The sequence below is a fragment of the Paroedura picta genome, chromosome 3 (assembly GCF_049243985.1).
Source record: "Paroedura picta isolate Pp20150507F chromosome 3, Ppicta_v3.0, whole genome shotgun sequence".
Classification (NCBI taxonomy): domain Eukaryota; kingdom Metazoa; phylum Chordata; class Lepidosauria; order Squamata; family Gekkonidae; genus Paroedura; species Paroedura picta.
Window position 1 is genome coordinate 3690722 of NC_135371.1, and position 27884 is coordinate 3718605.

A 27884-nucleotide genomic window follows, 5' to 3' on the forward strand; every position below is an offset into this window, starting at 1 on the left:
GGACATCTGGAGGACCGCAGGTTGGCTACCCCTGGAATAGGCCGTCTGCCACATGGCTTCCATCATCCAAAAGGCCTAATCCAATTAGATTAATCTGACCTCCCTTGACCCACAGTATCCAGAAGCTCAGACTCCCTGCAGCCGGAGTTGGGGCTTCGCTCTGGGCGGGAACCCCAAATCAGCCATTGGCAGAGGGCAGCCAGGCCTTTTGGGGATAGCGCCACCCCCCCAAATAGCTGCCTTTGAAAGGGTTCTTAAATAACCCTGGAAAGAGGACCAGAGTATCCCCCCCCCAGGAGTCCCCTGCGGATCGTCCGAAGGCTCCTCCTCCGCTTGGCCCTCCGGGCTGTGCTGCAGAGTCGCCCTCGCAGGGGCGGAGCTGAGCCGGGCGGGCGGCGCTGCCTTGGGGGCTTGCAGAGAGGCCCAGCCCTTACCGGCACCCCTTCGGGGGGGTCTCTGGGTGTGGGTGGGGAGGGGTCTTGGTCATGAGTTGCGGGAGGGAGAAGGTGGGGCGCCAGGGAGGCAGCGGGAGGGAAAGGCTTCGCAGGCGGACCCTTTGGGGGCCTCTCCGCGCGCCTCTGCCGGGGGAGATCAAAGCTTCTCGCTCCTGGCCGGCTGCCCTCAGTCCGAAGGAAGGTCGCCAACTCCTGGCCGGGAAATGCCGGGAGGTCTGCGCTGGAGGGCGAAGGAGCACGGAGGCCGGGAATGCCCCCGAGGCCACCTTCCCGGAGGAGCCCGTTTTCCTCCAGGGGGACTGGCCGGGGCGGGCGGAGACGAGCTGCCATTCCGGGAGACCTCCAGGCCCGGCCGGGAGATCCTGGGAGCAAAGGCACCGCCTAGGAGGACTGAAGGTGGCCCCGCTCCCCGCGGCACCGGGAGGCCGGTCTGCAGCTGGCCTTAATGGCTCCCGAGGAGCCCCATTGAGCCGCAGCCTCCGGCCCTGCAGGTGGGTCCGGCCTTGAGAGGGTTAAGGGGAGGGAGGGTCTGGCCAGAGCGGCTCTTCCGCTGGGCGGGGGTGGGAAGACGTCATTTCCGGGGGCCAAACCACATGAGGGGGAGCTCTGGGTCCGCCAGAGGCGCCGAGGAGTCCGGACCGGGCGGGGCTTCCAGGCAAGTCCATCACTGCGGGCGGGGAGGTGGGCAAGCGCCTCTCTCCGACTGGCCTGCCTCGCAGGGTGGTGGTTGGGGGGAGAGTGCAGTCGAGACCACGAGCGCCCCCCTCCCCCCGCCCCGTGGTTGGAGAAGGACGCTGCGAGGCTCCTTCAGGCCCTGAAAAACAGGGCAGCTAAACGCAGCTCTTCCTGAACTCTCAGCTCGCTGTGCAGAGGCAGCCCCACCCCGAGGCCCAGTTCCCCCTCCTGCCCTGGGGTTTGGGGGGCAGGCGAGAGAGGGACACACACACACACACACACACACCACGCACACCCTGCCCGCAATGCAATGGGGAGCACCACGAGGTCCCCGCAGAGCAGGCCTGGGTTCAGGGGTGGCCAAGGGGGAGGCAGCAGAGCACAGAGCTGCCTTCTGGGCGTTGGGGGGCCCCAAAGAGGCTCAGAGGGGCCCAAAGGAGGCTGCTCCCCCTGCTTGGCTGCCCCAAAGTCACACAGTCCATAAGGACTGTTGTTTGGATCCACCAGGGCAGTTTTCACTTCTCTGATATTCAGTTGTGTATTTTTTATTCTTGTCCCAGAGCCATTTCTCCCCCCCCCCCCATGAGAAGCCTCTCCTCATAGCCTGGGGAATAAAGGGGTCTCTTCACAGTCCCAGGTGGCCCAAGAGAAGGGAAGGAGATGGCAGAAGAGGACCCAGGAAGAACTGGGAGTGACCAGACTGCAAGCCAAGGCCCTTCTCCTGTCCTAGCTGGGAGTGGTGTGGAATTCTGGGAAAGGGCTGGGCCAGAGATGCTGCATCCAGCCACTGTGGCCTCAGATGTGCACAGCCGATGCTTCCGGCACTTCCGCTACCAGGAGGCCGAGGGGCCCCGAGAGGTTTGCAGCCGGCTCCACGGACTCTGCAACCGCTGGCTGGAGCCGGAGAGGCACACCAAGCAGCAGATCCTGGACCTGGTGATCCTGGAGCAGTTCCTGGCCCTCCTGCCCCAGGAGATGCAGGGCTGGGTGAGAGGATGCGGGCCGGAGAGCAGCTCCCAGGCGGTGGCCCTGGCCGAAGGCTTCCTCCTGAGCCAGGCAGAGGAGAGGAGGCAGGTGGACCAGGTGAGTGGCTGTTCTCCAGGTAGGTTTAATTCAAGCAAGGAGATCTGGCCTTGTCCTAAAGATCCCCTGCCAGACATTTGTCCAAGCGTTCATCATCCAAAACGGATATTTAACAGCCTACTTTACAACTATGTTATTAATCCCATCATTACAGAAAGAAGAATCACTCAAAATGTGTTTGTGAAGTAAGGCATGGGGGTGTTTGGAGATTCTGGAAAGGATCAAGGCTGGGATCCTTCTCAGGTCTGAACAAGGCTGAGCACAGCCAGGAGAGATGAAAACTTATCTATGGCTGGGAATCCGAGGAATGGGGTCATAGATTCTCTGCCTAAATCTATTTAAAGGCCCGTATTATCTAGCCAGTAAAGGTTTGGGAAGAACTAGACAAGAGATTCCAGTCAGGTTCTTTTCCCATTGACATTCCGGGGGCCACGGCTAGGGGGGGTGTTCTCCATTGCACGTATCTATCGGGCAATACAGCTGTCAACTAAGGGCCTCGTGGGCAACTGCATTTTGCACCACCTGCAATTTCCGTGGCAGGGTCAAGGGTAGCCCCGCATAGAGCAAGTTGCAGTAGTCCAGCCTGGAGGTGATGGTCACATGGATCACTGTGGCAAGGGCTTCCGGTGCCGGGAAGGGCACTAGTAGCTTTGTCGTTTGCAGATTGAAAATGCCCACTGGGTTACCTTTGTCATCTGAGCCTCTATTGACGTACAGACGGCTCTGTCAGAGCCACCCAGTCACGGCCTCCAGACACTTGGCCAACTCAGCTGGGGGCGTATTCTGCCAGCTGTCCATCAGCAGATAGAACTGGATCTAACCGTCTCCTTCTGCAGCCTCTACTGCAAGCGAATTTCTTCCCCCTCTAGACAACTCACCAGGTCGGCTGATAGAGTCTGGGTGTGGGGCAGGACCCATTTCTTGGTCTCTTCTCTTCCATCTCTTACCCCTCTCCCTCGCTGCCTTTTCAGACATTGGGTCAATCCCTGAAGATGGAATCTACAAACCCTGAGGCGCAAGGAGCTCCTTCCGAGGAAGGCCAGAGGGGGCAGGCTGTGCAGGTGGAAGGTACATTCCCTGAGGAGGAAGGAGCTCGCCTGGAGCAGGGGCAGGGGGTGCAGGCCATGGAGCCTGTCCAAGATGCCCTCTCCTGCAGTAAGGACTCCTCGTGCCTGGATGTGATGGGGGCACACTGTGAGCCTGATGGGTGGAGAGTCCAGGTCAGGAAAAGAATTAAATGTTTCTTCACACAACAGAGAGTTGATTTGCATCCCTCAGTGGCCACTAACTGAGATGCTTCTAAAGGGAGAGGAGACATTCACGGAGGGCCATTCCCCCCATTATTTAAAATATTTATATTTGACCTCCGTTCTATAAGAGGTTGCTCCAAAGAGGACGGGTCGAGAAACCGCAGCATGGTTATTCAGGCAGGGGAATAAGGGGATTCTCCACCTTCCGGGGGAGCAGAGCTCTGAGGATCCGTGTCTGGGGCTCCAGAATGATGGAAAACATTGGCTTCCGTGCGCCTCCTTAGAAGGGCGGCTGGCAGGCTTCCCCAGGAGAGACCAGTCCAAGCAACATATATAGGAATTCTCCAGGCTATTCCAAATCAACAATGGATCTTTTTATTTATTTCTTTTTTAGTATTTAAAACTTTTTCAATCATCCAAAATCATCATAAGGGAAACAAATCCCAACCAAAATGGGTTCCTAGGTAAATAATGTCCCGTTTTCCCAAACTTCCTCAGTGATTGTGATCCTGTAAAAATGATAATGTTATAATAAATAATATAACCAAAATCACCGATTACCACCTAATTATAGCATTTAAATATCAGAACGTACCTTCATAATGTTGCCTGAATGTTTTCATGGCTCCATATTAATGATCACAGGGGCTCTCAGGTCATCATGCTCTTAGGTCTTGGTTAGAACAGGGGTAGTCAAACTGCGGCCCTCCAGATGTCCGTGGACTACAATTCTAACCCATCCAGGAAGAAATGCGTGGGTGGGTTACAGTTCTCTCCGGGCTCAAGAAGGCGCTCCCCCACAGTTCTCGCTTCCCTGTGTGGGATGTTAGTGTCAAGAGCATTAATATCCAAGGTCATTGAAATAGACCCTGGTGGAACCCTCACTGTGTTAATACTGTTAATAAAATGTGTGGTATCCCTAAGTATACTGTTATTGTCAGCTGGTAATAATGCCTTTACACGAAAGTCCAAACATTTGGCTACTGGTTCCAAAGCTGAGCCACACTGCGCTACAAGAGGCCTCCCTGGTACTGGAGTGACCTTTTTATGGATTTGGGGTAGAATGTAAAAGTGTGGCACTTTGTACTCGGATTTCAACAGGAATTCTGCCTCTGGTTTGGAAATGAAATCCAAACATAAACCTTCCTGGGGAGCTGCTTTAATGAGTCTAGATGTAGATGTAACTCTTTGCCAATCAGTACTTTTATACCGCTCTTCATTTGACAACTGTCTCGTAACCTCCCTATGATATTCACACTTATCCATGACAACAATGCCTGCCTCCACCTTTATCTGCGTGTTTAATAATCATGTTCTGATCATTTTGTAGCTTGAAATTCTGCCCTGGTTAGATTGATTTTGTAATGTTTGTGTTGCAACTCTAAATCCTTAATATCCCTTAATACTATTTTCTCAGAGGTGTAAGTCTCATGAGATTCCCGGGTGGGGATCAATTCGGATTTGATTCGAAACCTAATCTGAGCAATTTGACCAGTGTTGGAAAAATAGTTCTTCAACTTTAATGATCATACTAATTTAAATAAGTTAACTCTGGTGCGCAGTGCATTGTATTTGTAAAGGTAGGTAAAGGTCTCCCCTGTGCAAGCACCGAATCATATCTGACCCTTGGGGTGACGCCCTCCAGCGTTTTCATGGCAGACTCAAGACGGGGTGGTTTGCCAGTGCCTTCCCCAGTCATTACCCTTTTACCCCCCAGCAAGCTGTATTGTGGAACAAATGACAACCCCTTATTTAATACAGCCTGTTCTACCCCTGACAAAAGGCGCTTAGATGAATTAAAAACTATTTCTGTCTCCCTCGTCTCCTGCCCCTTGGAACAGCCGATTGGAAATGTTTAGTGCTTAGGTGTGGCTAATTGAGACCTAAGAGCATGATGAGCTGAGAGGGAATCAGGGCCACAGTGTGCAGCGCGCATGCGCGGCCAAAATCGCTCATGCGCGGCACTTTGGTGCATGGCCGAAAGAGCCATGGATGTGCGATTTCGGCTGCGCATCGCGCCGCGCATGCCTGCTGCGCGGGCGGGGCGCACATGCACGCTCTGCGGGCAGGGCAGTTGCCCCGCCGGTCCCCAGCCGGAAAAAGGTTGGGGACCACTGGTGTACAGGATCACAATCACTGAGGAAGTTTGGGAAAACGGGATATTATTGATTTAGAAACCCATTTTGGTTGTGATTTATTTCTGTTATGATTTTGGATGGTTTTGATTTATAAAAAGAAGAAATAAAAAGATCCATTATTGATTTGGAATAGCCTGGACAATCTTAAAACCGCCTGCGGCGCCGCGGACTAAATGATTCGCTAAGGCTGGGCGGGAGGAGTTAGGGCGGGCTCTGTCTGTGTTGAGGAAGGGTGCCAATTGGCCCCTTCCTCCGGACTGACAATCGGAGGAAGGGGCCAACTCTGATTGTCCGCCCGCTGCCAAGGGAGCTCCCTTGCCAGTGGCCTGACGCGTCGGGAGGCTCAAAGCACCTCCTACTCATCAGGCCGCCGGTACGCCGCCAGTTGTGAGCCGCGCACAGCACGACTCACCGTGACCCCCTTGCTCGGGGGCCGCGCATTGCCCCGCTAGCACCCGCTGTATTTCAGGTATAGCGGGCTTGATTACTAATTCCTATATATTTTGTTTGGATTGGAGTTTCCCAAAGGAACTGATGTTTCGCTAGGATTCTAGAGGAAAAAAGCTGCTGGCATAGGCATGTTGGCTAAATTCTGGCATCATGAGGAGCTTTGGGAAGGGGCTTTGGGAGGGGCTTCCCACAGATCTGGTGGCCTGTTAATGTTGTCTCTGGATGAAAACGCCGTTGTGAAATTCCCAAACCTTTACACACTCATAAAACTCATTATGAGAGTCCATTCAATAGCTCCCAATAAACGACTTGGTGAAGAAAATCTCTTTGTTGAAAGTATAATGAACAAGGGACCTCTGAATTGTTGCTAAGACTGACAAATTGTGGGCCTGTTCTTGCATCATATCAGAGACCACTCAGTCCCCCTAAGCATCAGTCTGGGGGCAAATTACTCCAGAATCTTTTCTTCCAGTGTTAATCCCAAAAATGAAAGTTGGGCAGGCCCAGCCAGAGCCTTAGGGTCAAAGAAATAACCTGTTCCCAGTCCAAAGATTAATGGCTCATGCAGTCCACGTGAACTCTCTGTGTACTTTATGCAAGCTATTGCTGCAACGACCTTAACTCCTGTATTTAATTACACAAAAATGTATAAAGACCAAAGGTAGATAAAAAGACAGGGCAAAAGCTTGTGGGTACATGATTTTGACACTTTCCCATTACACTTTCCTTGAGTGTCCAGATGTGCTCCAGTTACGTCTGGGTCTAATGTAACGGTGACATTTCATGCGACATCAATTCCAGCCCCCATTTTCCTTCCCCCCAGAACAGACACAGATTTCATGGAAGTCTGAAATACGTTGGAAGCGGAACAAACAAGCCAACCCCCTTCCTTCTTCCTTTGTCTTACAACCAGGCAGAGAGGTTCCGCTGAGCTGTCGTCTGTTCCGAAATGGGGAAAGGGCTGCATCCCATCCAGGCCAGGTAGGAGGGACAGGCCGGGCCCAGCCTCCTTTCTCAGGGGGCCTCTTGTGCCTGCATCTGTCCAAGGGGTCCGGGGGAGATCCTCTGTATGCCGTTCCCTTTGCCCAACCCAAGCTGGGCATCCTCTGCCTTCCCTTCCCTTCCCTTGTGCAATCTCTGCCTGGTGTGCAGGGAAATCTGCTTTTCCTTTCAGCCTCCCTTCACCTTTGAGGACGTATACGTCTCCTTCTCCGAGGCAGAGTGGGCCCTGCTGGATCCGGGCCAGAGAGCTCTGCACAGGGAAGTCATGCTGGAGAACTGTGAGAGTGTGGCCCTTCTGGGTAAGGACCTTTCCTAGGAGTCAAAGGGGCAAATTGCCGTCATTGTGGTGAAACATGAAGCAATATATTTAAGAGAAAGACAGCATTTTGAGGATGGTCTTATAACTTGTGGAGGGGCTCCTGCTCCCTGGCAGTGCCTGTTCCTGGCATGCAGAAGGCCGCAGGTTCAATCCCCAGCATCTCCAGTTAAAAGGGTCGGGTAGGCGTTGAAGGGAAAGGCCCCTGCCGGAGACCCTCGAGATCTGATGCTGGACTGAGGAAGCGAGATTGTGGAGGGGACCAGATCCTTACTTCACTGTTGCCAGCGTTTACCACGCAGCCTTCCACTGCCTTGGGGATCCCCAACGTCCACACTGCCTGTGACTGGGAAGGGATCCCTTTTAATTGGTAATTTATTGTCATTTATTTACAGTCCACCTTTTTCACTGAGATGCCAGGGAGATTCCAGGCAGAAAGGGCAGAACCAGAAATTTGCCACTAAAACACCTACCTGCTCACAGCTGTCCTTGGACTTGGTTCCCATTAATGCACCCAATGAATAATTATCCTGCCTTTAATCAATATTCTTTACTTAGGTTTAAGACTCACCTGGGAGATTAGAGAAAAACAAATGCTAAAAATAGCCCCTTCTTTGCGGTGTTGGAAATATTAACAGACCAGTTTGAAGTGAATGATTCTGACAAAGGTGAAGTCTTTCCCTGATTTACAAATCTTCAGAATCTTTTAGGAGGCAGAGAGGGAGTTCGCTCAGGCCCTGTGCCGTTCCTTCTTCCCCCCCCCCCACACCCTCCCTCTCTTTCTGCAAAGGAGGCGAGATGTTCCAGAGAGGCTGTGGGGGGGAAGGAGAGTGGCATTGCACCCAAGGGAAGGCTGCAGAGTTCCTCAAGGGAATGCCCAAAGGAAGGGGCTCAGAGTGAGCTTTCTTCCCAGTCTTGTCAAGGGAAGGGGCGAGGAATAGCCAAAGGGGATCTCTGTTTCCCTTCTGAGCAACATTTCAGATCTCGAGGCTCAGAAACTCCAGAGGAAGACCTCAGGTGTGGCTCTTGAGGGAGTGAGGGAGTCTTAAATGCTAGCAGTTTTGGGAAAGGTGGAGGGGTAGTTAAGGTCAGCCAAGCTGGATGAGGCTGAAGGGCCATCAGTTCTTTCCTGATATAGCTAGATAGATGCCTTTGGACCTGGCCAGCCACCCCACCCCAGGCGCTAACAGGATCTCTCTGTTTATTCCAGGAGTGGAAGATCGGGGGAACGGAGAGGGTGAGGAACTCCATCAGCAAATGACAAGAAGAATTAACATTGAAGAATTAAAAGAAAACGTCAGGATCCAAGACAGGCCTAACTCAAAGAAAATTGTCCCTATGGGTGAGAAGCGAAGTATGAGAACATTTAATGTACGTTTTCCGAAGCACAGTATAATGAATTCAAATAAACCGATTCAAAGTATAAAGTACTTCAGAAATAGATCACAGCTTCTTGTACACCAAATAAAACACAATGGGAAGAAAACTTTTAAAAGTTCAGAGTGTGGAAACAGATTATGTCAAAACAGCGCTCATCAATACCATCGGAAAACTCATACAGGGGAGAAGCCTTTTGAATGCTCAGAGTGTGGAAAGAGATTCACTCAGAGTGGCAGTCTTAAATGCCATCTGAAAATCCACACCGGGGAGAAGCCTTTCGAATGCTTGGAGTGTGGAAGGAGATTCACTTGCAACAGCAATCTTCAACGCCACGTGAAAACCCACACAGGGGAGAAGCCTTTTGAATGCTCAGAGTGCGGGAAGAGATTCCGTCAGAACAATGGTCTTAAATACCATCTGAAAACCCACACCGGGGAGAAGCCTTTCGAATGCTCAGACTGTGGAAAGAGATTCCGTGACAGCAGCAGTCTTCAATACCATCGGAAAACCCATACAGGGGAGAAGCCTTTTGAATGCTCAGAGTGTGGAAGGAGATTCCGTCACAGCAACAGTCTTCAATACCATTGGAAAACCCATACAGGGGAGAAGCCTTTTGAATGCTCAGAGTGTGGAAGGAGATTCCGTCACACCTACAGTCTTCAATGCCATCGGAAAACCCATACAGGGGAGAAGCCTTTTGAATGCTCAGCATGTGGAAGGAGATTCACTAGCAACAGCTATCTTCAACGCCACGTGAAAACCCACACAGGGGAGAAGCCTTTTGAATGCTCGGAGTGTGGAAGGAGATTCCGTCAGAGCAGCGGTCTTCAATACCATCAGAAAACCCATACAGGGGAGAAGCCTTTTGAATGCTCAGCATGTGGAAGGAGATTCACTAGCAACAGCCATCTTCAATGGCACCTGAAAACACACACAGAGAAACCTTTTGAATGCTCGGAGTGTGGAAGGAGATTCCATGAGAGCAGCAGTTTCCAACAACATCAAAAAATCCACACAGGCGAGAATCCTTTTGAATGCTCAGAGTGTGGAAAGAGATTCACTAGCAACAGCCATCTTCAACAACATCTGAAAACTCATACAGGCGAGAAGCCTTTTGAATGCTCAGAGTGTGGAAAGAGATTCACTTGGTCTATCAGTCTTCAGTACCATCTGAGAACCCACACAGGGGAGAAGCCTTTTAAATGCTCAGAGTGTGGAAAGAGATTCACTGGCAACAGCCATCTTCAACAACATCTGAAATCCCACACAGGGGAGAAGCCTTTTGAATGCTCAGAGTGTGGAAAGAGATTCCATCAGAGCAGCAGTCTTAAATGCCATCTGAAAATCCACACAGGGGAGAAGCCTTTTGAATGCTCAGAGTGTGGAAAGAGATTCCGTCAGAACTATGGTCTTCAGTCCCATCTGAGAAGCCATGCAGGGGAGAAGCCTTTTGAATGCTCAGAGTGTGGAAAGAGATTCCGTCAGAGGTGCAGTCTTAAACGCCATCTGAAAATCCACACAGGGGAGAAGCCTTTTGAATGCTCAGAGTGTGGAAAGAGATTCCATCAGAGCAGCCATCTTCAACGCCATCTGAAAATCCACACAGGGGAGAAGCCTTTCGAATGCTCAGAGTGTGGAAAGAGATTCATTCACCGCCGCTATCTTAAGTGCCACCTGAAAACCCACACGGGAAAAGCCTATTAAATATTTGGTGCCTAGAAAAATGGTTATTCAGAATTTCAGTCTCAGAGAACTTACACAGTGAAGAAGCCTTTTGAACGCTCACAGTGTGGAAATAGATTCTATCAGAGTAATCGTCTTCAACTCCATTGAAAACCTATGCAGGGGAGAAGCCATTTGAATGCTCAGAGTTTGGAGAGAGATTCAGCTTTGATCGCCATCTTCAGCAGAGCCTAAGGACTATAGAATCATAGAATAATAGAGTTGGTACCTCTTGGGACATCTAGTACAACCCTCTGTACTATGCAGGACAATCACAACCCTATCGCTCATCCACTAGATCCTGCTACCCCCGTGAAACTTCACAAAATCTGCCACTCAGATGGGTTTCCAGCCTGTGTTTAAAAATTTGCAAAGATGGACAGCCCACCACCTCCAGAGGAAGCCTGTTCCACTGAGAAACCGCTCTGACTGTCAGGAACGTCTTCCTGATTTTTAGACGGATTTATTTTGAATTTGAATTAATTTCATCCCATTGGTTCTGGTCCGTCCCTCCGGGGCAAGAGAGAACAACTGTGCTCCATCCTCCACATGGCAGCCTTTTAAATACTTGAAGATGGTTATCAGATCCCCTCTCAGTCGTCTCCTCTCCAGGCTAAACAGATCAAGCTCCCCCTGTTTTTCCTCATACATCTTGGTCTCCAAAGCCCTCACCATCTTAGTTGCCCTCCTCTGGACCCCCTCCAGTTTGTCAACATCCCTCTTCAACTGCGCTGCCCAAAACTGAACACAGGACTCCATGGGAGGCCGAACCAGAGTAGAGACTAACATGGAAGAAACATTTTGGGAGCTCGTTGAGCTTGTTTGGAGGTTCTAGCTGGGGAGCGCAGCTATCGTATGCCCTTGACCGAAGAACGGTACGCTCCTTCTATCTGGGATGGTCGTCCTGTTCCACCGAGCGGCAGCTTCAGGATGGACGCACATGGAGCATTAGGGAGGTAGGAGACACCCGCCTAGCAAGCCAGATCAGCTGAATCTACCCTTGCGATCAATGGGGTGACAGATGTCGCAGCCAGATCGCCCTCACAAAGCAGAAGCAGATGAGATTCTGAAATTATTAAAACCCCCTAGCATCCCGTAAATCAGTGGGCCCCAAGCTTTTTATCACCGGGGACCGGTCAACGCTTGACAATATTACTGAGAAAATTTAAAATGGACCAGATTTTACTCTTTTTGATTAAGAATCTCTATAGCAATAACTTTTGCCAAATATACAATAGATGGGAAACTCACGGCAGAAATACCCATAAATTTTGGAGTTAAGCAAGTTAAGCTGGTCACTTTAAAGAAGTAAATGGACACCCCCCTCTTGTAGGGAAAAGGCCAACGCCATTACTGCTATATGTGGATGATACAGTAATCTTACCAAGAACACGAGTAGGCCTGCTTCCATATTTAAGAACCTTTATTGGTTACTGTCTTGAAAATAAGCTCATAATAAACTATGATAAAAGTAAGATTTTAGTTTTTGCTAGAACCCGCTATAGGTACCACTGGCAAGTGAGGGGGAAACAAATACAACAGGCAAACCACTTCAAATATTTAGGGACTATTCTAAGCTTTAATAGGAAACGGGTAAACCATAGAGAAAAAGTCTTGAAAGCCGTTAAGGGACAAATAGCATTGCCAGTAAAGTTCTTCCACCAGAAGGGAAACAAAAATATCCTAGCTGCTCTAAGAATGTATAAAGCCAAAATCATTCCACAATTTTTATACAGAGTTCCTATATGGATTGCTGCATTCAACAGTAAGTTAGAAAGCCAACAATCGTTTTTTAGAAAACTGTTGAATGTACCAAATTGTGTGGCAAATGTCACCCTTGTAGCAGAGCTTGGCTAACAAACTCTTGAAACTAGAGCCTGGGTAAACATATTTAGATACTGGGTCAAAATACACTTTCATGCAGCACCAAACTCCTTCAATCTCCTAGGCTACCCCTTTTTTTTTGGAGGCTGCAAATAAGAATATCCTAGGGGAACTGCAGGGCGTTGGACTGGTTGTGTCTTCATAGGCTCTGGTGTAAAGGTCAAGGTATCCCCTGTGCAAGCACCGGGTCGTGTCCGGGACCCTTGGGGTGACGCCCTCCAGCGTTTTCATGGCAGACTCAATACAGGGTAGCCTTGCCAGTGCCTTCCCCAGTCATTACCGTTTACCCCCAGGAGCTTTCAGACTGCATGTCTGCTGCCTTACCAGTCTGGCCACAAGAGGCTGTGGTGTACCTGACACTTTATATCACCTATTGATGGGGTGCCCTAGATTTCTCCAGTTGCAAAAATCACTAGCTAAATACTGGAGGAAACAGAAATGTCCTCGTGTAGACGAGAAGGACACCATGCATGAAATCCTGGGTGAAAGTGATCCGGAGATGGTCCGAGAAGTAGCCAAGGTATTGTTAACAATACAAAGGTTGAATTGCTTAAATCTGAACCCCGTTCCGGCTAAGAGCGGACCTCTGTGAGCCCACTGTGGACCGCGGATCGCGATATGGCCACCTTGTAACATTTGCGTGTTGCTGGGGATTGTGAATGTCGTTTGGTTGCGCTGTTTGGCTGTACCATTTTACCTTTTTAAAATCATTGTTATGCCAATAAAAGTACTCTGAGAGCTCGTTGTGTGGAAAGAGCATTATTTTAGAGCATTAGAGAGCCCAGACGGAGGGAAATCCTTTTGAAGGGCCAGCGGAGAGATGGTAGAGATAGAAGGGCCAGCATGGAACTCTTTGGCAGCGTCTAAGAACACACAGAGAGACGGAGAACCTATGGAACTGCTTAGTGCATGAAGAGAGTTTTCCTCTTATTTCACTCTTTCTGAAAGACAACAGACTCCAGAAAGCATTCCTCCTCTATAAACTCTTGCAGAATGCTTGCATCTCCCCAGAAAATAAACCCTAACTAGGAAGAAATGGTAAAAGTTCTTGGCTGGCTGAAGGAACTTCAGCCACATTTCAAGCCCTCCAATGGATCTCACAGGAAGAAATTGCAGATGAGCTCTGTAATTACAGATGTGGAATCCCGGAGGAGTCCCCACAAGGGAGGAACCTCCTAAATAATCCGTTGGTGGCAAGAGCTTGAGGCACAGACCAGATTTCCGTGTCCTTCGGAGAATCCATAGAAGGGAGAAACATCTGTGTAGAAGAAGAGCTGCTTTTTGAATGCCCTGCTTTTCCCCACCAGATGGGACCTCAAAGAAGCTTAGATGCACCTTTTCCTTCCTCTCCCACAACAGACACCATGTGAGGTGGGGGCGGGTGCTGAGGGAGCTCCAAGAGAACTGTTCTGCAAGAACAGCTCTTAAGAGAACCGTGACTAGCCTAAGGTCACCCAGTTGTCTGAATGTCAAGCTGTGGGGAATGAACCCCAAGTCCCGAGAAGAGAGTTCACTGCTCTAAACCCGTGTGCCACACCCACTCTACAGCTGAGGGTCTTCAAAAGCCAAGTGTTGGAGGTTCAGAAAAGCTCAGAAAGTAACTACACAAACTACACTGCCGTGGAGAGCAAGCCACGGGGGGGGGGGCTTCCCCTGACCCCTTGGCCCCCTTTCAAAGCCCATTTTTATAATGGGCTTTAATACTAGTCAGAGTATATAACACAGGTATCTCTAATGCTCCAAACTCACAAGCACGAGGATTTTGAGTCCATAGTCCACAAAGGCCTGACCCTCAACAATATGGCATCCCAGAAGGCCAGGAGCAGTAGCAGAACAGGATGTCCAGACCCAAAGCGAGGAGGTCGACTTCAGTAACCGGAGAACACTTTGGGGCCACGTTCTGTCCAGCCAGGCAGCTTTTAGCTGGAGTGCTGGGAAATAGGAGCTATGTCCCTCAGAAGAACTCCTGCAGTCAGGTGAGTCTGCTACTGAGACACCTAAGTAAAGTGATCTAAAAACGTCTGTGTTGCGTTGAACACTTGTGTCAGCATTTCAGCTGGCAGGGGTAGTCAACCTGTGGTCCTCCAGATGTCCATGGTGCAATGCTGGCAGGGACACATGGGAATTGTAGTCCAAGGACATCTGGAGGACCGCAGGTTGACTACCCCTGGAATAGGCCGTCAGCCACATGGCTTCCATCCTCCAAAAGGCCTAATCCAATTAGATTAATCTGACCTCCCTTGACCCACAGTATCCAGAAGCTCAGACTCCCTGCAGCCGGAGTTGGGGCTTCGCTCTGGGTGGGAATCCCAAATCAGCCATTGGGAGAGGGCAGCCGGGCCTTTCGGGGATAGCCCCCCCCCAAATAGCTGCCTTTGAAAGGGTTCTTAAATAATCCTGGAAAGAGGACCAGAGTATCCCCCCCCCAGGAGTCCCCTGCGGGTCGTCCGAAGGCTCCTCCTCCGCTTGGCCCTCCCGGGTGGTCTGTGCTGCAGAGTCGCCCTCGCTGGGGCGGAGCTGAGCCGGCCGGGCGGCGCTGCCTTGGGGGCTTGCAGAGAGGCCCAGCCCTTCCCGGCACCCCTTCGGGGGTCTCTGGGCGTGGGTGGGGAGGGGGCTTGGCCATGAGTTGCGGGAGGGAGAAGGTGGGGCGCCAGGGAGGCAGCGGGAGGGGAAGGCTTCGCAGGCGGACCCTTTGGGGGCCTCTCCGCGCGCCTCTGCCGGGGGAGATCAAAGCTTCTCGCTCCTGGCCGGCTGCCCTCAGTCCGAAGGAAGGTCGCCAACTCCTGGCCGGGAAATGCCGGGAGGTCTGCGCTGGAGGGCGAAGGAGCACGGAGGCCGGGAATGCCCCCGAGGCCAGCTTCCCGGAGGAGCCCGTTTTCCTCCAGGGGGACTGGCCGGGGCGGGCGGAGACGAGCTGCCATTCCGGGAGACCTCCAGGCCCGGCCGGGAGATCCTGGGAGCAAAGGCACCGCCTAGGAGGACTGAAGGTGGCCCCGCTCCCCGCGGCCCCGGGAGGCCGGTCTGCAGCTGGCCTTAATGGCTCCCGAGGAGCCCCATTGAGCCGCAGCCTCCGGCCCTGCAGGTGGGTCCGGCCTTGAGAGGGTTAAGGGGAGGGAGGGTCTGGCCAGAGCGGCTCTTCCGCTGGGCGTGGGTGGGTGGACGTCATTTCCGGCGGCCAAACCGGATGAGGGGGAGCTCCGGTTCCCCAGAGGCGCCGAGGAGTCTGGACCGGGCGGAGCTTCCTGGCAAGTCCATCACTGCGGGCGGCGGGGGGTGTGTGTGTGGAGGCCCTGGGGACAGGGGGGGGCAGACCCCTGTCTTTGCCTGGCCTGCCTAGCAGGTTTGTTGTTGGGGGGAGAGTGCAGCCGAGACCACGAGCGCCCCCCCTCCCCCCGCTCCGTGGTTGGAGAAGGACGCCTCGCGGGTTGTTCAGGCCCTGAAAAACGGAGCAGCTAAACGCAGCTCTTCCTGAACCCTCAGCTCGCTGGGCAGAGGCAGCCCCACCCCGAGGCCCAGTTCCCCCTCCTGCCCGGGTTATTTGGGGGGAAGGAGGGCAGGTGAGGGAGGGACACACACACACACACCACGCACACCCTGCCCGCAACGCAATGGGGAGCCGCACGAGGGCCCCGCAGAGCAGGCCTGGGTTCAGGGGCGGCCAAGGGGGAGGCAGCAGAGCACAGAGCTGCCTTCTGGGCGTTCGGAGGCCTTCCCTCCGAGATGCTCTTTGCCAGGATTGGCTCCCCTTGGGAGGAGGAAGCCCTGCAGCCTTCCGGGGTCTTGTGCTTATTGGCTGTCCTTCTTCCCTTTAACATCCTGGCTCAGGCGGGAGGCAGAGGGATTCCCTCTCAGCTACACAAGAGGAAGCGTCCCTGGGCCTCCAGATGGCTGAGCCAAAGCTCAACCAAGGCCTGCCTGCCTCCCTCCCCGGATCTCAGGGGCTCCTTCTGCACAGAGGCCCCTGCCTGCCCCTGCCCCTCCCTCCGCTGGGCGCTCGGACAGAGCTCTTGGTGGACCCTTCAGTGCAGGGGAAGAGGTGCCCGGAGTGCTTAAGGGGTCTCCCGGTCCTCTTTTCCTTGGGGGCTCCGCTTTACCTTCAGAATTAGCCCCCTGATGGATGGAACCAACCAGTCAAAAGCCTTTAAAAAATCAGGAAAAAAAATATGTGAAATATTACCTAAAATCCAAAGAGGCATCCTCGAAATCAGTTGGAGATATGGCAAAATGATGTTAGATTGATTTACAACCCATAAGGAGTCTTTTAGTCCTGATCCACCAGGGCAGTTGAAACATTGTGATGTTGACTGGTGTATTTTTTATTCTTGCCCCAGAGCCCTTTGTCTCTCTGCCCCCCCCCCCCAGGAAGAACTGGGAGTGACCAGACTGCAAGCCAAGGCCCTTCTCCTGTCCTAGCTGGGAGTGGTGTGGAATTCTGGGAAAGGGCTGGGCCAGAGATGCTGCATCCAGCCACTGTGGCCTCAGATGTGCACAGCCGATGCTTCCGGCACTTCCGCTACCAGGAGGCCGAGGGGCCCCGAGAGGCTTGCAGCCGGCTCCACGGACTCTGCAACCGCTGGCTGGAGCCGGAGAGGCACACCAAGCAGCAGATCCTGGACCGGGTGATCCTGGAGCAGTTCCTGGCCCTCCTGCCCCAGGAGATGCAGGGCTGGGTGAGAGGATGCGGGCCGGAGAGCAGCTCCCAGGCGGTGGCCCTGGCCGAAGGCTTCCTCCTGAGCCAGGCAGAGGAGAGGAGGCAGGTGGACCAGGTGAGTGGCTGTTCTCCAGGTAGGTTTAATTCAAGCAAGGAGCTCTGGCCTTGTCCTAAAGATCCCCTGCCAGACGTTTGTCCAAGCGTTCATCATCCAAAACGGATATTTAACAGCCTACTTTACAACTATGTTATTAATCCCATCATTACAGACAGAAGAATCACTCAAAATGTGTTTGTGTGTGTGTTTTTTTTGGGGGGGAGGGTTGTCTCCCTATTTGTCCTCCTTCCTTGGGGTCCGGGCTCTGTCTCTTTCCTGCCAAAATCTTGCCTTGGTAGTTCTGCTGCTTTTTCCCTCCTCGGGGCCACAGAAAGCCCATTTAAAGAGGAGCCTCATCCAGCCGTGCCCAGCCCCTCCCCCACGTGCGTTTTGGAGTCCTCCTGCGAGATGGAGGCCTTGGGAGGCCGGACTCAGCTTCAGGCTCCTTTCCCAGAGTTACTCCAGAGGAGACCCATTGAGCCAGCCTGGCTGGAGGAGCTCCCAGAGAGGACAGGAGGCCTTTTTCACTGGTTGGATTCGCAGAGCCCTTTGCTGGAGAGGCTGAGCCACACGGGGGTGGAAGAGGCAAGGCTTTCTTCTAGCAGGAGAGGCAACCCCTGGGGAAAGCCCTGCAGCTGAAGCCTGAGACGGTCTCCTCGGAAGTAAGGCGTGGGGGGGGTGTTCTGGGATCCTGGAAAGGAGGAAGGCTGGGATCCTCCTCAGGTGGGAACAAGGCTGAGCACAGCCGGGAGAGATGAAAACTTATCCATGGCTGGGAATCCGAGGAATGGGGCCATAGATTCTCTGCCTAAATCTATTTAATGGCCCGTGTTATCTAGCCAGGAAAGGTTTGGGAAGAACTAGACAAAAGTGATTCCAGCCAGGTTCTTTTCCCATTGACATTCCGGGGGGCCATGGCTAGTAGGGGTGTTCTCCATTGTACGTATCAATTGGGCAATACAGCTGTCAGGATCGGTCAACTAAGGGCCTCGTGCTCAACTGCATTTTGCACCACCTGCAGTTTCCGTGTCAGGTTCAAGGGTAGCCCTGCGTAGAGCAAGTTGCAGTAGTCCAGCCTGGAGGTGATGGTCACGTGGATCACTGTGGCAAGGGCTTCCGGTGCCGGGAAGGGCACTAGTAGCTTTGTCGTTTGCAGATTGAAAAATACCTGTTGGGTTACCTTTATCCTCTGAGCCTCTATTGAGAGGGATTTGTCAAAGATCACCCCCAAATTCCTGGTGGGATTCAAAGGACCCATCCCTTGGTCTCCTCCATGCCATCTCTTACCTCTCTCCCTTCTGCCTTTTCAGATGTTGGGTCTATCCCTGAAGATAGAAGGGACAATCTCTGAAGCGGAAGGAGCTCCTTCTGAGGAAGGGCAGAGAGCGCAGGCTGTGAAGACAGAAGGTACTTTTGCTGAGGAGGAAGGAGCTCGCCTGGAGCAGGGGCAGAGGGTGCAGGCCGTGGAGCCTGTCCAAGATGCCCTCTCCTGTGGTAAGGACTCCTCGTGCCTGGATGTGATTGGGGCACATTGTGAACCTGAGAGGTGCAAAGTTCAAGTCCGGAAAATAATTAAATGTTTCTTCATCCAACAGAGAGTTGATTTGCATCACTCAGTGCCCACTAACTGAGATGCCTCTGGCTGAAATCGCCGTCATGAATTTCCTATGGTTTCTGACATTCTTAAAACTCACTCTGGTAGTCCAGTCGATCACTCCCCAAAAAAAGACTTGGTGAAGAAAATCTCCTCGTTGAAAGTTTAATGAACTCGGTACCTCTGAATTGTTGCTAAGACTGACACATTTATGGCCCCTCCAGTCCACCTGAACCCTCTGTGTACTCTATGCAGGCTATTGCTGCAGGCTACTTTAACTCCTATATTCAATTATACACAAATGTATAAAGACCAAAGGTAGATAAAAACACAGGGCAAAAGCTTGTGGGTACATGATTTTGACACTTTCCCATTATCCTTGAGTGTCCAGATGTGCTCCAGTGACGTCTGGGTCTAATGTGACGGTGTCATTTCATGCGACATCAATTCCAGGCCCCACTTTCCTTCCCTCCAGACCAGACTCAGATCTCATTGAAGTCTCAAATACGTTGGAAGCGTTTTTAATCCGTGAAACTGAAAGGTTCTTCTATTCTGCCTCTCCCAGAATTCAGTAAAAAGTCTTAACATTTTTGTTAGGTGTACAGAGGGAAAGGGGGTATTTGAGGCAGGGAACACAAAATCAAACCCCCTTCCTTCTTCCTTTGTCTCACATGCAGGCAGTGGAGAGGTTCTGCTGAGCTGTCGTCTGTCCAGAGATGTGGAAAGGGCTGCAACCCACCCAGTCCAGGTAGGAAGGACGAGCAGGAGACAGGCCGGGCCCAGCCTCCTTTCTCAAGGACCTCTTGCTCCTGCATCTGTCCAAGGGGTCCGGGGAGAGATCCTCTGAATGCCGTTCCCTTTGCCCATGCCAAGCTGGGCATCCTCTGCCTTCCCTCCCCTTGTGCCATCTCTGCCTGGTGTGCAGGGAAATCTGCTTTTCCTTTCAGCCTCCCTTCACCTTTGAGGATGTATACGTCTCCTTCTCCGAGGCAGAATGGGCCCTGCTGGATCCGGGCCAGAGAGCTCTGCACAGGGAAGTCATGCTGGAGAACTGGGAGAGCGTGGCCTTTCTGGGTAAGGATCTCTTGCAGATTCCAAAGCTCAAATTGCCTCCATTCTTGTGACATGTTTATATATTTAAGAGAAATACACCACTTTGACTTTGGTCTCAGTACTTGGAGGGGGGGGGGGCTCCTGCTCCCTGGCAGTGCCTCTTCCTGGCATGCAGAAGGCCGCAGGTTCAATCCCCAAAAGGGTCAGGTAGGTGTTGAAGGGAAAGGCCCCTGCCGGAGACCCTCGAGATCTGATGCTGGACTGAGGAGGCGTGACTGACTCCAAGGGACCAGGGGTTGGATCCAGCCGAAGGCAGCTTCCTGGGTCTGCTCTTGCCCAGGGGCAACTGAGGCCAGGGTCGGAGCCATCCGCCCAGCTAGAGAAGGTGCTCTGGCCGGAGGGAAGAGAGAGGGAACCCGGAAGAAGACTGTGGAAGGGACCAGATCCTTACTACTCTGTTGCCAGCGTTTACCACGCACCCTTCCACCGTCTTGGGGGTCACCATGGTCCACCCTGCCTGTGACTGGGAAGGGATCCTGAGAAGGACATAATCTGGGTCCCCCAGCCCCTGAGCAGCCCCCACTACAGCAGGCTCATGGGGAGAATGCACACAAGCCACGTAGACTTCCATTCATGGAAAATATAAGTCATCACTAAACAGCACAGTTTCTGCAGGCCAGGAACAGAAAAACCAGGCATGCTAACGGTTCTGTCTAATCCGTGAAATACTTGGTATTAGATTATCATGGCAGGATGAATACTCCTGCTGTAGCTTAATTTTCCCTACATCAAAATATTCCTCTCGTAGAAGCAGGGAAATTTCAAGGCGTATCATCTAGGCAAAGTTATCATGTCCTCCCTCTGGACTATATCTGGATTAAAGCTTTAACCTCTGAAGGCTCAGGGGGTCCAATAAGGGGTCCTGTATGGCATTTTCCAGGGGCTGTCAGCACCCTCCTAATCCCCCTCCCTTTTGGTGACATGACTGGTGCTTAAAGGTAAAGGTATCCCCCCCTGTGCAAGCACCAAGTCATGTCTGACCCTTGGGGTGACGCCCTCCAGCGTTTTCATGGTAGACTCAATATTTTTTTTTATTTATAATATTTATTTACCGCCCTCCCTGGGGGCTCAGGGCGGTTTACATAATAACACAAGAACAATACATGGAATGTACAATATGGGGTGGTTTGCCAGTGCCTTCCCCAGTCATCACCATTTACCCCCCAGCAAGCTGGGTCCTCATTTTACCGACCTCGGAAGGATGGAAGGCTGAGTCAGCCTTGAGCCGGCTGCTGGGATCGAACTCCCAGCCTCATGGGCAGAGTTTTAGATTGCATGTCTGCTGCCTTACCACGCTGTGCCACAAGAGGCTCTGTCTGGTACTTACGGTCAACCAATGAGTACATTCTGATTCTAGAGGAAGTCTCAGATGCTGACACCTCCAAGGGAGAGCAGGTCAATGGTCACGTTAACCCCCGGGGGAACGAGGGGGGGTTGCTTCTCCAATCCATTCCCCTTATCCTGATAGGGATTGTGGGCTCTGATCTGGATCTTGGTTCCTTCCTTCCAGAAGAATTTTTATCTATTTCTTTTTACTTCATTATCTATTGTAATTGGCAATTTAATGTGATTTATTTATAGTCCTCCTTTTCCCCTGAGATTCCAGGGAGATTCCAGGGAGAAACGGCACAGGCAGAAACCAGAATTCAGCCCTTCTTGACTGCACCCTCCCTCAGGGCAGCTTCTGAGAGGCAATATTGGAAGCTGCCAGGAGCCCTCGTTAAAGGGGAAGGCAGCAGGTACAAGCCATTAGATGAGGCTCAAAGTGATTGGCCACTAAAACACCTACCTGCTCCCAACTGTCCTTGGCCTTGGTTCCTATGAACCCACCCGATAAATAATTATCCTGCCTTTAATCAATATTCTTTAGTTACGTTTAAGACTCACCTGGGAGATTAGAGAGAAACAAATGCTAAAAATAGCCCCTTCTTTGTGGTGTCGGAAATATTAACAGACCAGTTTGAAGTGAATGATTCTGACAAAGGTGAAGTCTTTCCCTGATTTACAAATCTTCAGAATCTTGTTGCAGGCAGAGAGGGAGTTCGCTCAGGCCCTGTGCCGTTCCTGCTCCCCCCCCCCCCACACCCTCCCTCTCTTTCTGCAAAGGAGGCGAGATGTTCCAGAGAGGCTGTGGGGGGGAAGGAGAGTGGCATTGCACCCAAGGGAAGGCTGCAGAGTTCCTCTAGGGAATGCCCAAAGGAAGGGGCTCAGAGTGAGCTTTCTTCCCAGTCTTGTCAAGGGAAGGGGCGAGGAATAGCCATAGGGGATCTCTGTTCCCCTTCAGAGCAACATTTCAGATCTCAAGGCTCAGAAACTCCAGAGGAAGACCTCAGGTGTGGCGCTTGAGGGAGTGAGGGAGTCTTAAATGCCAGCAGTTTTGGGAAAGGTGGAGGGGTAGTTAAGGTCAGCCAAGCTGGATGAGGCCGAAGGGCCATCAGTTCTTTCCTGATATAGCCAGATAGATGCCTTTGGACCTGACCAGCCCCCTTGGGTGCTAACAGGATCTCTCTGTTTATTCCAGCAGTGGAAGATCAGGGGAACGGAGAGGGGGAGGAACTCCATCAGCAAAGACCAAATAGAATTAACGTTGAAGACTTACAAGAAACCATCAGGATCCAAGACAGGCCTAAGGCAAACACAGGTGTCCTTATGGGTGAGAAGCGAGGTGAAAGAAAATGTAATATACCTTTTCCAAAGCACAGGATTCTGAATTCCAGTAAGTGGATTCAAAGTAGAACGTACTTCAGAAATAGATCACAGCTTCCTTTTGAGTGCTCAGAGTGTGGAAAGAGATTCACTAGCAACATAAATCTTCAATGCCACCTGAAAACCCACACAGGGGAGAAGCCTTTTGAATGCTCAGAGTGTGGAAAGAGATTCACTAGCAACATAAATCTTCAATGCCACCTGAAAACCCACACAGGGGAGAAGCCTTTTGAATGCTCAGAGTGTGGAAAGAGATTCTATCGGAGCAGCAGTCTTCAGTACCATATGAAAACCCACACAGGGGAGAAGCCTTTTGAATGCTCAGAGTGTGGAAAGAGATTCAGTCGGTGCAGAAGTCTTCAGGACCATCTGAAAACCCACACAGGGGAGAAGCCTTTTGAATGCTCAGAGTGTGGAAAGAGATTCAGTCGGTGCAGAAGTCTTCAGGACCATCTGAAAACCCACACAGGGGAGAAGCCTTTTGAATGCTCAGAGTGTGGAAAGAGATTCTATCAGAGCAGCAGTCTTCAGTACCATATGAAAACCCACACAGGGGAGAAACCTTTTGAATGCTCAGAGTGTGGAAAGAGATTCAGTCGGTGCAGAAGTCTTCAGGAGCATCTGAAAACCCACACAGGGGAGAAGCCTTTTGAATGCTCAGAGTGTGGAAAGAGATTCAGTCGGTGCAGAGGTCTTCAGGACCATCAGAAAACACACACAGGGGAGATGACTTGTGAATGCTCAGAGTGTGGAAAGAGATTCTATCGGAGCAGCAGTCTTCAGTACCATATGAAAACCCACACAGGGGAGAAGCCTTTTGAATGCTCAGAGTGTGGAAAGAGATTCATTAGCAATGGCAATCTTCAAAACCATCTCAAAATACACACAGAGGAGAAGGCTTTTGAATGCTCGGAGTGTGGAAAGAGATTCCGTCTGAACAACCATCTTCAACGCCACCTGAAAACCCACACAGAGGAGAAGCCTTTTGAATGCTCAGAGTGTGGAAAGAGATTCACTAGCAACATAAATCTTCAATGCCACCTGAAAACACACACAGAGGAGAAGCCTTTTGAATGCTCGGAGTGTGGAAGGAGATTCCACCATAGCAGCAGTCTTCAACAACATCTGAAAACGCACACAGAGGAGAAGCCTTTTGAATGCTCGGAGTATGGAAAGAGATTCCGTCTGAACAACCATCTTCAAGAACATCTGAAAACCCACTCAGGGGAGAAGCCTTTTGCATGCTCAGGATGTGGAAAGAGATTCACTCGGTGCAGAAGTCTTCAGGACCATCTGAAAATCCATCTGAAAATCCACACAGGGGAGAAGCCTTTTGAATGCTCAGAGTGTGGAAAGAGATTCACTCGGTGCAGAGGTCTTCGGGAACATCTGAAAACCCACACAGGGGAGAAGCCTTTTGAATGCTCAGAGTGTGGAAATAGATTCATTAACAACAGCAATCTTCAACACCACCTGAAAACACACACAGGGGAGAAGCCTTTTGAATGCTCAGGATGTGGAAAGAGATTCACTTGGTGCAGAAGTCTTCAGGACCATCTAAAAACCCACACAGGGGAGAAGCCTTTTGAATGCTCAGAGTGTGGAAATAGATTCATTAACAAAAGCAGTCTTCAACGCCACCTGAAAACACACACAGGGGAGAAGCCTTTTGAGTGCTCAGAGTGTGGAAAGAGATTCACTCAAAGCAGCGGTCTTCAGTACCATATGAAAACCCACACAGGGGAGAAGCCTTTTGAATGCTCAGAGTGTGGAAAGACATTCAGTCAGAGGTGCTATCTTCAACGGCATCAGAGAAAACACACCGGGGAGAAGCCTTTTGAATGCTTAGAGTGTGGAAAGAGATTCACTTGGTGCAGAAGTCTTCAGGACCATCTAATAACCCACACAGGGGAGAAGCCTTTTGAATGCTCAGAGTGTGGAAATAGATTCATTAACAACAGCAGTCTTCAACGCCACCTGAAAACACACACAGGGGAGAAGCCTTTTGAGTGCTCAGAGTGTGGAAAGAGATTCACTCAAAGCAGCGGTCTTCAGTACCATATAAAAACCCACACAGGGGAGAAGCCTTTTGAATGCTCAGAGTGTGGAAAGACATTCAGTCAGAGGAGCTATCTTCATCGGCATCAGAGAAAACACACCGGGGAGAATCCTTTTGAATGCTCAGAGTGTGGAAAGACATTCAGTCAGAGGAGCAGTCTTCAGTACCATATGAAAACCCACACAGGGGAGAAGCCTTTTGAGTGCTCAGAGTGTGGAAACAGATTCCGTCTGAACAACCATCTTCAACGACACCTGAAAACCCACACAGGGGAGAAGCCTTTTGAATGCTCAGAGTGTGGAAAGAGATTCTCTCAGAGCAGCAGTCTTCAGTACCATATGAAAACCCACACAGGGGAGAAGCCTTTTGAATGCTCAGAGTGTGGAAGGAGATTCACTCAAAGCAGCGGTCTTCAGTACCATATGAAAACCCACACAGGGGAGAAGCCTTTTGAATGCTTAGAGTGTGGAAAGAGATTCATTAAGAACAGCAATCTTCAACGCCACCTGAAAACGCACCAGGGAAGAAGTGTTTTGAATGCCCAGAGTGTGGAAAGCGATTCACTCGCACCCACAATCTTAAACGCCACCTGAAAACCCACATGGGAAAAGCCTATTAAATATTTGGTGTCTGGAAAGATGTTCATTCAGAATTTCAGTCTCAGAGAACTCACAGTGTGAAGAATCCTTTTGAATGCTCATAGTGTTGAAATAGATTCTGTCAGAGTGATGGTCTTCAATACCATTTGAAAGTCCACACAGGGGAGAAGCCTTTTTAATGCTCCTAGTGTGGAAAGAGATTCCATCAGAGCATCCATCTTCAACGCCACCTGAAATGCCACAGAGGGAAGAACATAGATTCAGCTTACATAGGAAATCTAAGACCCCACAATTACTACACAATGGAATGCACAATGGAATGAACTTTTACCCAAAATTTATAAACTTTTTCATATTTCCACCACATATGAAACAAGAAACCTACTTTATCACATTTCCAACATTTGATACCATAGTTTGTAGAAATTTTAATAATGTCACATACCACCTATAAAACATTTTATACTTCCACAGTTTTTGGGATTCTTCAACTAATTTTCTGTTGGCTATAAATGTAACCTTGTTGTAGTGATTGCATAGAAAATTAGGTTTTTAACACAGTTGGAGAGGCTTCCTGACAGATATTCAACACCATATTTTCAGGATTGCAAGTACCGGGTCATGTCTGACCCTTGGGGTGATGCCCTCCAGCGTTTTTATGGCAGACTCAATACAGGGTGGTTTGCCAGTGCCTTCCCCAGTCATTACCGTATACCCCCCAGCAAGCTGGGTACTCATTTTACCGATCTCAGAAGGATGGAAGGCTGAGTCAACCTTGAGCCGGCTGCTGGAATTGAACCCCCAACCTCATAGACAGCTTCAGACAGGATTTCTGCTGCCTTACCACTCTGCGCCACAAGAGGCCCATTTGGCCCTTTAACAATACACTAATAAAGAAAAAAGAGAGGGAGAAAAAAACCCACTTTATCATGACATTTCCAGCACTTACAATTATATTGCCTTAAAAGTGTACAGAAGAAGAATAAAGAAAAGATTTCAAACATCTTGTTCCCCCTTCCCTTTGCTTCTCCATTCCCTTCCCCAATCTTCTTAAGGGGGTCTCATATCGAGGCTTGCTGCACCTTGTTGTTCCCGTAGACTTGCATTCTGTCCAGTTAGACTTTGACGTAGAAAGTGCAGTCGTACTCTTTTCCGCAGAATATTCACCGATGAATCTTGAGGCAGTTGCACCTCCTGGACTCCAATCCAAAATGTATCAGTACAATTTTTAACTTAGAAGCTCCTTTAAATCGATTACTTTCAAAACAGATCCCTGTATCTTTTGGTTGGCTCTTGTGTACTGTTGCTTTGAAATAGCTGCATGCCTTTTTAAAAAGGGTGTCCTTATCTGGGAATTCATGTTTTCTGCGAGGCTCCGATACCTCCTTTTCCGTCTCCAAAATTTCAGATTTCTGCTGATGATTTCCAACCTTGTTTAATGCTGTCATCAACCACTGTTATTGGTCCATCAATCCTGTTAAAAACTTCTTCCTTGCTGTCTTGGATCTCCTTGAAAATATTCTTAAGCAAACCTTTTGTAAATGCTTTAAAATCTCGGGTTTGTTTTTCTATTAGATTCTTTTTAACATAGACATGTTTTAGGCTTATAAGTCAGCAGCCAAGCTCAGACAATATTGCAAATAGCCAGGAGAGGTCCTATACAGTCCTAGGCAAAAGCGAAAGTCTGTTTAGTCCTCCGACGTTCTTTTGCTGTTGTTTGTAGAAGCATTGATTAATGGCTTTCGTTCACCCAGACCACTGCATTCACTTGCAGTAAATAAATCGTAGAACTGGGTTAAAGCAGTTTCTTTTGAGAGAGAAAGAAAAGTCCAAGAGAGAAAATAGCCAGCCATCCTCTTGCCTTGACACGCTGACAGCATGTAATCCGGGGAGATGAATGTGGGAATCATTCAGCGTACTGAACCAAAGCGGAGCCATGTTGAGCTGAGTGACCGAAGGAGGGAGTACAGAGTATGGAAAAATACTGCCACGTTGGCAGGAACAGAGCTATGTGTCCTAAAGTCCAGAAGACTGAAAAACAACTCCATATAGGAAAGGAAAATGCCTTGTAGGCTCAATGTATGCTGTAGGCTCAATGTATGTTAATGTATAACCTTGTAGTATAGATAAGCATAGGCACAAAGTACATGGAGGTTAAGACTGTAACAATAAAAGAGGAAGGGGAGGGGGAGTCAGGAGCGCGCTCAATCCCCGGACGGGGAAACTCTGCCCGGACTCCCCTCAGCTCCACCCAGATGAAAAGGCACACCGACTCTGAATCTTTTTCCAGGGTCTATCAGGTGTCGCCTGGTACCGACAAGTGGTGCCCCGTGTGAGGCTCTTCGCCACACGTCTGCAGATATTTCAACGCTCACCTCGCCCGGCAAGTGTTTCAGGCGCCACGCATCTTCGGATCCCGGTGAGTCGTTCCCCGGTGTTTGCCTTCCGCCGCTTAGTGCTTTTTTCCCTCCACTATGGGCAGCTCCCTTTCCAGCCTGCAGGAGCGCTTTTGAAAGACCTTCAGTATATTCTTAAACAGAACAGGCTGCAGGTCCCTGAGGAAGATTTGACGTCCCTTATTTTGGCAATAGCCACGTATTGTCCTTGGTTCCCCGAAGACGGCACATGGGAAATAGGGCCCTGGGACAAGGTTGGGACCATCCTCCATGGAAATCCGCATGTTCCTCTGCCGGTTTTGAACGCGTGGTGC

General features: G+C 50.6%; 1 protein-coding gene across 1 annotated transcript; it reads left to right on the top strand.

Moving 5' to 3' along the window:
* The first annotated feature begins 1066 nt into the window (after positions 1-1066).
* Positions 1067-27695, top strand: LOC143833832 (uncharacterized). Its single transcript, XM_077330057.1, has 11 exons — positions 1067-2213; positions 3185-3281; positions 6875-7032; positions 7226-7352; positions 8580-10450; positions 14851-15342; positions 16687-17121; positions 18414-18597; positions 19375-19445; positions 19645-19771; positions 22332-27695. The coding sequence occupies exons 1-11, from the start codon at positions 1791-1793 to the stop codon at positions 25166-25168; spliced, it is 6822 nt and encodes a 2273-aa protein (XP_077186172.1). The 5' UTR covers positions 1067-1790; the 3' UTR covers positions 25169-27695.
* Positions 27696-27884: the final 189 nt, after the last annotated feature.